This window comes from Genypterus blacodes, unplaced genomic scaffold (assembly GCF_046128005.1).
Source record: "Genypterus blacodes isolate CSIRO-AG114 ecotype Tasmania unplaced genomic scaffold, CSIRO-AGI_Gbla_v1 ptg000057l_1, whole genome shotgun sequence".
In the NCBI taxonomy this organism is placed as follows: domain Eukaryota; kingdom Metazoa; phylum Chordata; class Actinopteri; order Ophidiiformes; family Ophidiidae; genus Genypterus; species Genypterus blacodes.
Window position 1 is genome coordinate 2,558,271 of NW_027466869.1, and position 12,501 is coordinate 2,570,771.

The following is a 12,501-nucleotide window of genomic DNA, read 5'->3' on the forward strand; positions in this document are numbered from 1 at the left end:
CAAGAATTGGACGGTAACATCAGTCAGCGTGGGTGCTGAAAGTGAAAAGGGAATGCATTTAGGCCGCAGCATAACATTGGATGATACAGATGACTGCAGCCTAAGCACTTTGCTTTGAAATAATTTCTCTTTCAATTCTGTCTCCAGTATTTTAACAGCTAATATATCAAATCTTCAATGCAGCAGATGGAAATCTGTTTCTAAAATATGATAATGGTGAATGAAGAGTTGAGTCCGTCCTTGTCTTTGTCTTTGTGTTGGCCCAGCCAGTAACTGTCACCTTAGAAAGAACAAAACACCATGTCACCGTCACTGTCAACAGTGGTTTTGAATTCTTTATCAACGCAATTTTTTATTGAAGCAAACATTGTACATGACATTGCGCATACAGTTGTAGGATATTTTAGAGATCATTTTTTTGTATAGAAAGAGGGGAAAGAGGAGAGAGAGAGATAGAGAGAAAGAAGGAAGGTTGTGTTATCACTACTATTGCTGTTTGTCGCGGGGTTCTACCTCTAAACTCCACAAAACACCATGCGGAGTCGGAAGACGGCTGAGGCAGTCTCCTTTTATTTCCATAGCCTCTCCCACTAGGCTTTAAACAATTTCTTAAATCAATTAACCCAATTTCTACTCACAAAAACAGCAGTCACAGTTACCTTAACCTCAAATATAAATTACACAAATTATCCCTACTATATCTCATTCTACAGAAATGAAAAGCAGGTCATTTGTAACTCAAAGAATGGATTCTGCAAACATACAAATAATTCCCTTTCACGTCACCGTGCAAGGGCGCGAAACCATTCCATTTAAACCAAGCAAATGTGACGCCTCTGGTTGGCCAACCCACTCCGGCTGGGACATCGCGGAGCGAGCAGCGCATCTCAAGCCGCATGGTGCGTAAATGTAAATTGCGATCACCAGTGTGCCGCTTTGGTTGCTGTGAAATTGTAACGGGGTTATTCAAACTGAGGGAGAACGGATAGGAGGGAGGGCGAAAGTGCGTGTGTGCATGTGTGCGTGTGTGCGCTGACCAGAGTCATTGTCGGGGCCGCGCTGGCACAGTGCCGCTCCGTGACATTGTTGTTAAACTTTATACGTAGACCCTCAGGTAGAGTACAAGTAGATTGGAATTGCAATGATGTCATAGGGTAAATACAGTTTTTACAGGATGATGTCAAACAGCAATGTAGGCTAGTACAAATCACATCATAGGTTGTGATCGAGAGAAAGAGAGAGGAGAGAAACAGGAAAAAAAACAAAGAGAGGACATCCTCCCCAGAAACCCCACCCAACCCCACAGTCACACAACCCCGTCCTGGCCTGCCTCGGATGTAAAATAAAATGAAAAAATAAAAAAGAACTCGCATAGCCTGTAAATCTGGGAAGTAAGAGAGAAACGGTTGCCATCTCTGATAGAACTTATCAGTGTGGCCCCTCATAGTGTACTTGATTTTCTCGAGTTTAAGAAAATACATTGTATCCTTCAGCTATTGCAAAATAGAGGGAGGGGTGAGGGATTTCCAATGCAGGAGCAGGCGTCGTCTAGCAAGCAAAGAGGTGAACATGATCACTTCCTTTTGTGTGGTGTTAAATTGGCATAGGTCATACGGAGTGCAGAAGATGGCAATATGAGGGGAGGGTTGAACTTGCATTCCCAATATGGTGGACAGTGTTGAAGTAACCCGCCCAGTAGTTGAGGAGCCTGGAGTAGAGAAAAAACATGTGGCTTAGGTTACAGTGAGGCATCGAACATCTGTTACATTTGTCATCTACGTCTGTGAACATTTCGGCCAATCTGGATTTAGAAAAATGGATGAGAGCGAGACGAGCACAGGATGAGGCAGTATGTAGATTGCATATGACTTTGTCCCACCAGTCTAAGTCTAGATGGAGTTCAAGCTCAGTCTCTCAGGTAGCCAGTGTTTTCGAATTAGATGGGTCCCCAAGGTCTGGAATATGGCTGTAAATCTGAGGGATGGTCCCACTTGGCGGAGTCCTGAACGATAGCAGGTCTTCCCACATGAGTTGACCGGGAGGGGAAGGGGAGGCGTTTACGAATTTAAAGTGTTTCCTGGATTGATACCAAATCATTAGAGTATTAAGAACAACAGGGTTCTTGGTGAACTGAGAGATCTTGGTTGGGGGAGACCAGTAGATCAGGGCAGTGGTGGAAGAAAGGAAGGGGCACGATTGGGCTTCAAGCCTGCACCAGGGTACCGCAGGGGAATTCACCCAGTAGCGAAGTTTGTCGATGTGAAATGCCCAGTAATAGGATTGGAAGTTTGGTAGGGTGAGACCCCCACTGAACTTACATCTTTGTAATAGTGGTTTGCGGATCCTTGGGGGCTTCGCACCCCAAATAAAGGCGCTGATCATTTTGTCTAAAGAGTCAAATAAATGTTTTGGAAGGAATAGAGGGAGAGATTGAAACGTATTGTAGGAAGGAAGGAAGGAATCTAGGCGGAACATACATTTTGACTGTTCCATCAAAAAAGTCAGTTTTCAGGGTTGTAGTGAGCGCGGTGTAGTTGGCAGGCAGGAGGTCTGAGAATGTACGAGTCACATTGATGCCGTGATACTTAGACCCTGAGCTACTGAGATGAAAGGGGAAGTCTGTTTGGCGGAGATGCAAACTTAAAGTATTAATGGGGTAACATTCACTCCCAGAAATGTTGATTTTGTTGCCAGAAAAACTGCTGAATGTATCAAGGATGGACAGAACAGCTGGAGCAACAAGTCATCCGCAAATAGCGATAGTCGGTGTTCGATACCATTACGGATAATGCCTTTAAAGAGAGTGGAAGGCTGTAATGAGATGGCCAATGGTTCGATGGCCAGGGCAAAGAGGAGTGGTGATAGGGGGCAAACCTGGTGGGCCCCCCGCTGTAGTGTGAAGTAATCTGAACGAAATGGATGGTAACATCAGTCAGCTTGGGTGCTGAAAGTGACAAGGGAATGCATTTAGGCCATCATTCATATTCAATGATACAGATGACTGTAGCTAAAGCACTTTGCTTTGGTCTGAATCTTCAATGCAGCAGGTGGAAATGTGCTTTGAGAGCAACCGTCATCCTGTAATGAAAAACTTGAGGGACACCACGTCACCGTCGACAGTGGTTTTGAGATCTTTATCAACGTCACATCATATTTGTGTGCTGAGCCTCACCATGAGCTCAGTATTCAATTCAACATGGAAGACATCACCTTGTGCACTATATTGTATTTGAGGATCCTCTGTGAGTTGGAAATCTTGTAATTAAGTTTTCTCAGACAACCATGGACCCAAATCTTGCCATCTTGATATGGCATAGAGAGAGAGAGGTGTGGCTAGAGAGACACGCGGATGAGATACTATGAATCATGACCGTGACGGTTGTGCTCGGAAGGAAGTTACTTCTTCAGTCACGTATTCTGTGACCTGTTCAACTGCAAACCACCTGTCTGAAACCATTCTTTTCATACCCTTTACACACCCAGCAATTATATCCAATTCCTTCTGTACTTCTGTAACTATAAGTGTAACTGTACTTATCTAAAACTCTGCCATAACCTTATTTTGCCATTTCACCATAACCTCTGCTGGCTGTGGCTAGCTGCTGCAGCTCTGTTTGTCATCCTATTGTCCTAATTAACATGAACATTACAAATCCCGGTTATCTTAATTTGTATATGGCAATGTGTTGGACCTAACATCACTCTGGTACAGAAAATAATTCACCAACAACGCTATTATCCACCACCTATACAACACGACTGTATAATTCATTAGCTCAAGTCATGCCATATGTGTATATATCACATTTCCTAGGTCCCATTTTTCACAAATTTCCCACAACTATACGCTCATCATCATGTTAAATGCTTTTCGAAACTTTAGTCACAACAGACTAATGCTATGCTTGGACAGTAATTTTGTCTTTGTTTTTTAAACGATATTTCATGGAATATACAACCGTCAGCAAAAAACAGCATCATAATACAAAGAGCTTACTCAGCAGTTTGTATGTTTTATAAACAAGGATTGAATATCTCTCTCTTTAAATATTTCCGTACAGTTAAGCAACTCTTTCTATATTTGAGCCAAAGCCACTCCCACACCCTGTATGAATAAATACAGGCCAAACTCCCTCCAGGACTGCAGAGCCTTTTTAGTCACAGAAAGGATAACCATGACTGCACTCTTAGCTCTGTTCGCAATCGCCCTGATTCATGGCAATTATGGTAAATATGTTTTGTTTTTTTACGTGGGTATAGATGCATTTTCCGCAAAATCTTTCTTTTACAAATTCTTCTCACCATGCTGCTGCTGCTGTGTATATATATATATACATATATTTATATACATATATAAAACCTATTTGTTGGACATATAGGGCTGTTGTGTTGGGAGTGTTGCCCATAAAGTTGGGATAAAAAATCATTCCAACTTTATGGGCGACCGTGTTTATGATTTTATATATAACATATAACATGCAAACTCCACACAGAAAGGCCCTGGTCTGGTACCCACAATATATGTTATAAAATATCTAATTTCTTGTGCCTGATGAATCGCCCTCATGTCGTTGTTGAGACTTTAAAGAACCTTCTGGAGCGTCCCTTTCATTGATGAAGGAACTCTGAAAAGACGCGTCAGGAGGAGCTCAGAACAATTGTTGTTGTTCAGTTTTTTTTCTCTTGTAATTTTTTGTAGTTTTTTGTAATTTGTTTTGCTATGATCTGCGGTTAAAATGACATATTTATTAAATAACAGGGCCAGTTGTTCTTAAATCACTTAAGAATTCCCCCAAGATTCCTAAGACAGATAAAGATTACCTGTTTACAAGAAAATAAACATACAGACAGACATAAGGTGTGACTTAAGTCTTTACTCTTATCTATCCCCCATCTCTATGCACCAGCTGCTCTGGTCATTATAGGACCAACTGAGCCTGTGTGGGAGGGAGACAAGATCGTTGTGGATTGTCTGAATTCAGATCCTGAGGAGAACATAGAACAGGTTTCTTTTGAGATGAGAAGGAATGTGAGTAACCGAAACAACGATTGGTGATGTCATGCTTTTTGATGTTTTAACTTGTTCATAACATTAACCCTGTTACATGTGTAGTTTTTATGAGAATGAATGGCAGAATTATGGCATCGGGATACATACAGTATGTCTTGGCCTGTACATACATATACAGTGCATTTATAATAACCTCTCTTTCTTTCAGGGGGGAAGGTTTTGGTCAGATGCATATTTCAGAAGGCCAAGTTGTTTCATTGGACAACCGGATTCCAACCGAAGTCGAGATCGTGTGTCCTTGATTTTCACAGCATGGCATACTACAGAAATCCGCTGTGTGTCCAGGAGCAAAAATGCCACTGCACCAACCAACGTCTCCGAGGTGTTCCCCTTGTTTGTGCAAAGTAAGTGCATGGGTTAAGTGTGGAAGTCCATTATGTCAAATAAAGACAGGATAAATGTCTGTATAGTCTGTGTCCTGCACAGGAGGGAGGATAAAGGAAGGATAAAACAACCCGAATGACAAAGCAAAACAGACTCTGAAAAGTTACGGTTTGCTCATATTTCCAACCAGCAGGAGGTAATGGCAATCTGTGGTTATAGCTTTCTTCCCAGTGAGAGATAGAAAAACACATTTAATAGTTGATAACACAAGACATATCTATGGAATACACCTGCACAGGGTCCACAGCAGCAAAAAGAACTGATTGAGTGCAGACAGGTTTCACTATGATAGGGTGTGTTCAGTCATTTCAGATTATCTTTGCACTCTGAACAAACAAAGACATGTACACACTCTCCTGGTGGGAAATGAGATGGAAAGTGTTAGTGTAGGATACATAGTTGCATGAAATGGCAGATTATTGGTGTCCCCAATCTTCTGAGTGGCCATCAAATCGACCGTAATGCTGTCTGATAGCCTCCTCAGCCTCATGGGGGAAATCAATAAGAACCAATGATGAGAATGGACTGAGGGAGACAGTGGGAGAGAGGAGCATTGAGTTGGATGGACGTGGGCCATGTATTGAGATGGAAACAAAAATAAGTCATAATTCACAACACTGACTCTCTAAAGACTTTGATAATGTGAATCAGTGATACTTAATCACACATACTCATCATAATACTGTATACTTAAAGATCTGAGTGTTTACCAACTGCTAACACCTGTTCAGTCACATCACAAACTCTTTGCGGGACATCTTCAGATTTAAACTGTTGAAATAGTTTTCGTTCATTAGTGCCTGACCATGCTTCCTCATTCCTGTGCTCCTGGTTTCTAGCCATGCCACAGCTGAGAATAAAGCACACAGACATGTGGCGCTACATACCCCGACACATGACTGGAGACCTGACTGTGCCTCTGGGGGGTGATGTGATGGTGGAATGTTCTTCCTACGAAACCAATCTGGAGCTGGAATTCTTTTGGAAAAAAGAGGTGAGGAAGCCTTAAGAACAGCGATGGTGTCACTTGTTTTCCATCTAGAGGAGAAGTAGAAATAATTGACGTTCTGTACAAGGAGAAATTCTGTATATTGAAATGACCAGTTAGTTCAGGCCCACTTGTAGCTGGGGACAGGGGCTTGCAGAGTTAATAGCTTAATGAGGTCTGAACAAGAGCCGATCCACCTAAAAACAATTATGTGGATAGATTACCAATGGTTTTCTTAGTGTTTCAGAATTGAATTATTCAACAGGGCTGTTCTTGAGCTAAGAAACCTTCACCCTGAGGGAAATTAAGACCTCTCAATGTAAATGCCAGTGTGACAAGACACAGCCAACAAGACACTGAATTGGGAGGCACACTGTACCCCTGTGGTGAGAGAATGGTACTACCCATCTGAATCACTGCAACGTCACAGTGACCACCAGCAACAATAAAGATGTCCAGGGACAACTGAGGCATAATTGGCAACTTCTGTTATTCTCTGTTAAGTCTGCTGTAGGTTAATATGCTTATCACTGCTAATCCAGGTTTACAAATCCAAATCCAATCGAAGTCCTTGACACGCATTTGACAAAGTAAAACCTTTATTATCACCATGATTGATAATTCTGTCACTGCGCAGATGATATGTGTGATGTCATCACCCACCAGCACCCCTGATTGACCTGTCCTTCCCCCGGGCTCTATTTACATCAATCAGAAGACCTCTGTATTACAGGAATATAATATTCAAGGAGATAAAATGGAATGCTTGGTGTGTGTGTGTGTGTGTTTGTGTGTGTGTGTGTGTGTGTACCCAGCTATGTGTATGACAGGAATGGATACGGGGCAGGAAGTGGTCACCTTATGGCCCGTTTTGACAGGCGGCCACAGTGCGTATGGGCCCTCTGTAATGACATCAGTACACAGGCAGAGACGGGCGGCTGCTTTGAGAGCCAGTGGATTTGCATACAAAATGCTGCTTTGGCCAGACCTGGCCTTTATGGAAAATCCTCTTAATTCAGATCCATTCAATTTGAAATGGACTTTCTTGGCAGGAGCTGCAGCTCCCAGGAGCCAAATCATTTGCATGGTGTAATGTCTTTTTTCTTTTTTTTACCCTCTCCTCCACGCTCGCTTGTTTTCCAATCCTTGTGTTTGGCCCATTATTTGTTTCCTCCCATGTCGAGCTCTATCTCATAATGGCGCTGCTATTTTTGTGTCAACAATTCATCCCGTTCCCTTGCCATCTAATTATGTGTTGTGTTAACAGTGTGTCATTCTATGCAGATGATGGTGTTATCTGGGTTATTGACTTGTGTTGATGTGTGTTTATTCATTGGGTTTACTGCTCAGGTAAATACACTTGACTGGTCTTTGTGGACAGCATACTTGCATCCTTTCTTTCCCATCTCTCCTGTGTTCTTCTTAATTTGTAGTCGTTGTCGATCCTCTCAGCCATGTAAACGCCTCACCCTATCATTTCTCCCCCTGACTTTATTCCCTGCTTTCTTTTCTTTCTTTTTTTTACACACTGTTAAACACCCTGTCTGTGTCTCACACTTGTCTGTCTCTCTGTCCCAGGGCGGAGACTGGATTCTGCCTTCCTCAGTGCTGTCACTGAAGAAGGTGACAGAATCGGATGGAGGAAAGTACACTTGTACGGCTCGGCCTCACCCCAGACCCATGTTGAAGAGAGAATCCTCCATCAGCATCACTGTGCAGCCTGGTAAGAGATGAGATGATTAGGTGAACCTGGACATGGTTTGGTGTATTGACAAAGACTCAAGAGAAGTTTGGGCACTTTCAAATGTGCTCAAACTTAGAAATGCTTGGTTTTGACACACACTTTTAGCTGAGTTTTAGCTGTCAGACAGAAAAATATATTGTATATATTGAGTTCTATCTCTTTCTCACTTCAGTTCTCATTCTGGAACCCAGTGCGTTCAGGTGTGTCTGCTGCATCAGCAAAATCAGGACCACATGCACTAAATGTTATTCTTTATTGCTTCACATTTTCAAAGCGAAACGATTTTTGTGATTTCAGACAGCGCATCTTTACGTCCAAATGATAAAAATGGAGAAGCGCTGTGAAAATATCAAAGGCAACAAACAAAGCCAAATTTGAAATGTCAAGTGAAAACGGCTGGGATCCCACCTGAGCATGTGGAACATCTGCAATGACTAATGGAACAGACAAAAAATATGATCAGTGGATTCCATTAGACATAAAAGAACCTGATGAGTTTTTCCAGACATTGATTTTATTTTTTAAGCAGAAATGTCAAGTTGTGCCTCTGTGCGCTCTATTGCACACTGCTGACAGACGTGATGGTAGAAATGTCAGAATTGAACACTTTTGTGCCTTTAGGATGTTAAATTGACTATTAGTACAAATAATTCAGCTACATTATGATCATATATTAAAAAATGAGGCCAAAACTCCAAAACTGGTAAATACAGTAGGCAGCTTTTCACATTTTCCATCATATGAAAATATACATTATACTGTAATATGATTAAATATAAGGCTTAGTTTAATTAGTTGTCCTCTGGCTTGTAGATAGAAATACATTGGAATGACAGATTGTCTTTCAGCCATTGTGCATCTCAGGAAATGTGCCGATTGTGTTCAAGTGGAGAGCTAATTTGATTTCAACATTATAGCTAATCCAATTTACACCTCAACATCTGTCTTCATCATCTTTATCAGTGACCTGAGATCACTGAGATCTATCAGATAGATAGATAGGTACAGAGTATTAGTATTAATATTTTTAAGAACTCTAATTCCACCTAATTCCCACATCTTTTCACTGACTGGTATGGTCTCCCTTTGTGCTACAGATCTTTTCAAATCGGGGTTGCAGCTTTCAGACAGACATCTTCGTTTAGTTTCACTGTCCAGCTTTCACCTGCATTTTGTTTTTATTTAGGCTCACATAGGTATGATGTGGCAAAAGGAAGGAGTGTGGTCATGGCTCTCCTACCTAGCAGTGGGTAATCGCTCATTCTCCTGCTGCGATACGAATAAGTGAATAATAATTATTTGTTAAATCCCTCACAACCGGGGTGTAACTGTGTGGCAAAAATGGAAAATAAGCCTGTCAATTTGTAAAAAAGCAACCGTATTGAAGGGCTGTGATGACGTAACCATCTAAACTGCAGACAGACGCTCAAATAGGAGGTTATCATGGGAACGTTTCCCTCGTGGCAGGAAGTTCATCGTTCAGCTGATTTCAGATTCCGTCTGATGTACGTTTCTCTTCATGTCTGACCGATGTCTCCCCCAGAGAGCGCTCCGTGGTACAAGTCCACCACCATCCCCATGACCTCGGCGGCGGCGGCTGTGGTCATCTTGGTGCTCCTCGTCTCCATGAGCGTGTTCCTGTGCCGCAGGGCCAAGCAGGCCAACACCAGAAAGGGACCCATGTAAGAACAGAGTCGGCTCCTTTTGTTTATGATCAGCATTCTCTTTCCTCTTTACACACACTCACATTTTCTTGAACCTGAATTGTATGTGTGTGTGTGATTGCGGGTGTGCGCCTGATTTCTTTATGGTGCTTTGTTTACTTCCACTTTCCTGTTTTCTCCACCTCAGCCGCACTCTCTAATTCTGTACTTTGTCTTTATATTACCTATAAGGCTATTGCAGCAATATTTCTTTTTGATGTATGTGGTACAAGCGAGGCCATTGCTGCTGCTGGGTTTGTGTGTCTGAGCCTCTGTGCACCTGCCTGAATCCTTCACGGCATGTGTGTGTGTGTGTCACGTATGCTGAGTGTGTCTCCACATGCCTCGGCTGTATAGTGTATAAGTGTGCATGCTTTGGTGCAGTTTAGAAGACGCTATCCACACTGAATATTTATGTCCATCTCTGCATGTCTGATCAGCTTGACTTCACCCTTGATCTCCTTCACTCTGCATCCGTTCCCATGTGCTTATGTTCCACCCCTCGCCTGTCTCAAAGCATCAGGTTTAAATATGTGATTATTAAGGTTGGAAAAAAGGCTTCAGTAATGATAATAACGTTGGTGGAAGTCGCATTAAAGCGGTGTGCTGACACTCCCATATGGCTTTGCTCATTAAAGCCTTTTCCATATGGACAGAAACACAACATCCCTAACATGCTTTCATCAGCGTGATTAACAGGTGAATGTACACACCTACACGCACGGCTGGATGCGCCTGATGCAACTGACCAATCAGAACAGATTTTTCTGAATTTTTCAGGCATGGTTTCACTCAGTGTGCACACCAAGGCTGCAACAAGGAAGAGTTGAAGTGGATGGGAAAAAAAGAAGGAAACCAGAATGTGGATTTGTGCCTAATATGTCCTGTTTACCTGTTTAAACACGCTTGTTACATTTGCTGCTGCGTGTTTACGTGCATGCGTGCACAAAGTGAGACAAAGCGTGAAACAGATGAGAAGAAGCTTTCTCATAAACAGCAAGGGTTGAATCCATCGCTCAGCTAGGCTATAATTCCTTCACTCATAGCCTTCTAGTGGGCAGCGGGGGGGTCGATATAGTGATAATAATGCTCCTCTTTCTTTCCCTCTCGCCAGTGATGATCACTCTCAGAAGAAGCCCGTCTACAGCACCAGTGTGGAGTCCCTGCCCTACACCTGCACAGACAAACAGCCGCTGGTGTGACCGCACGGGCCGGTGGCAGGATGAGAGGAGGAGGAGGAGGAGGAGGAGGGGGGCTGGGGGGGTGTGCTTTGCGACAAGGAAGATGGACGAAGAGAAGAGGAAGATTGAGCGGGTGGTCATAAAATGAGAGATGGCATTGAGGGGATACTTAAATGGAGAGGCGATGGTATAGTGTTATGGACGTCTGAGGGGGGGGAGAGAAGGAGAGAGAGAGAGAGACAAAGAGAGAGAGAGAGAGAGAGAGAGAGAGAGAGAGAGAGAGAGAGAGAGAGAGAGAGAGAGAGAGAGAGAGAGAGAGAGAGAGAGAGAGAGAGAGAGAGAGAGAGAGAGAGAGAGAGAGAGAGAGAGAGAGAGAGAGAGAGAGAGAGAGAGAGAGAGAGAGAGAGAGAGAGAGAGAGAGAGAGAGAGATATAGGCAGACTGTGGGGGCGAGCAAAATCGAAATCAGTAACAATCTGGGAGCAAAACGATGATTTCTTACAGGGGCTGAAGCAGCTTTGTTTGTGGGTGCAGGCTGCAGTGTGTTGCTGGGATAAAGAGTCGGGCAATTTCCTCCTCATTAATTAGCAGTCTATAAACCAGTGAGCTTTACACTTAGCAAAGAGACGGAGGGTGAGATTTGTGCATTGTGCTGTGCAAGAACCGTAAGAAAATAAAAACAAAGTTCACAAGCAATTCTCTTGTAACCTTGAACGGTCTCCAGCAGCACGTGTACTACCCTGGGCTTTAGAAATGGGAATGTCCTTGCTGTTGCTAAACTAAATTGCAAGACTTTGTATTATGAAAGAGTCGTTTCGGTAGAGAAGACGCCTTACTCTTCGTCTGATTCATGTTTTTCCCTTTAAAAGTGTTTTTTAAAGGACTACAACAAAGCGTGTACGCAAAGTTTACTGCAGTCTCTTTACTCTGGCAACTCTCAATCATATTGCACTATTAAATATGCTGCACTTTTCTTTGATATTAAATGAGTTGTATTGGACATATTGTTCGATGTCGTCCTGCGTGCCATTGATTTTCTTCATTTCACGAGACAGAAGAGATGGTGGTGTATTGACCACGTGTGAACCCCCGGACGCTTTGGAATGCTGCTGCGGCCGTGCGGGCGTCCTGATCCGGTGCCACCTCACACTTGCATCAGCTTGTTTACCAACCTTCAGTACTGGAGGCAGCCCTCTGAAGCAATGACCTTTAGTGAAAGTAAGGCTGCCTGTGCATGCCTATAAGCACAAATGCTCCTTCTGATGTACCCGCACACACACACGCGCGCTTTGTGAGGGAATAGTAATTGAGTTGGACAACCTTCAAACATTAAGCATCCTTCCTTTGCAAAGGCAAGGTTAGTGCTGGCTAGTCATTTGTTAATCTTCACTAGATTAAGTCTGTTCTAGTTCTCCCCCCAAATTCACACTC

The 12,501-nt window shown here is 43.0% G+C and overlaps 1 protein-coding gene across 2 annotated transcripts; it reads left to right on the forward strand.

The window, feature by feature from the left end:
• Positions 1-4,117: 4,117 nt before the first annotated feature.
• LOC143002592 (uncharacterized) lies at positions 4,118-12,070 on the forward strand. 2 transcript variants are annotated; one of them, XM_076152763.1, is made up of 7 exons: positions 4,118-4,227; positions 4,908-5,029; positions 5,220-5,415; positions 6,295-6,449; positions 8,022-8,166; positions 9,731-9,869; positions 11,005-12,070. In XM_076152763.1, the coding sequence occupies exons 1-7, from the start codon at positions 4,176-4,178 to the stop codon at positions 11,090-11,092; spliced, it is 897 nt and encodes a 298-aa protein (XP_076008878.1). In that variant the 5' UTR covers positions 4,118-4,175; the 3' UTR covers positions 11,093-12,070. The 2 variants fall into 2 exon arrangements, with proteins under 2 accessions (XP_076008878.1, XP_076008879.1); XM_076152764.1 differs by lacking the exon at positions 4,908-5,029 and having other exon boundaries at positions 4,151-4,227.
• The last annotated feature ends 431 nt before the right edge of the window (positions 12,071-12,501 follow it).

Excerpts from the sequence above, each read along its gene's own strand:
- LOC143002592 (XM_076152763.1), top strand. The coding sequence starts at position 4,176 with ATGACTGCACTCTTAGCTCTGTTCGCAATCGCCCTGATTCATGGCAAT. Across the intron at positions 5,030-5,219 it reads CTTTTGAGATGAGAAGGAAT|GGGGGAAGGTTTTGGTCAGA; the intron begins GTGAGTAACCGA and ends TCTTTCTTTCAG. Across the intron at positions 5,416-6,294 it reads GTTCCCCTTGTTTGTGCAAA|CCATGCCACAGCTGAGAATA; the intron begins GTAAGTGCATGG and ends CCTGGTTTCTAG.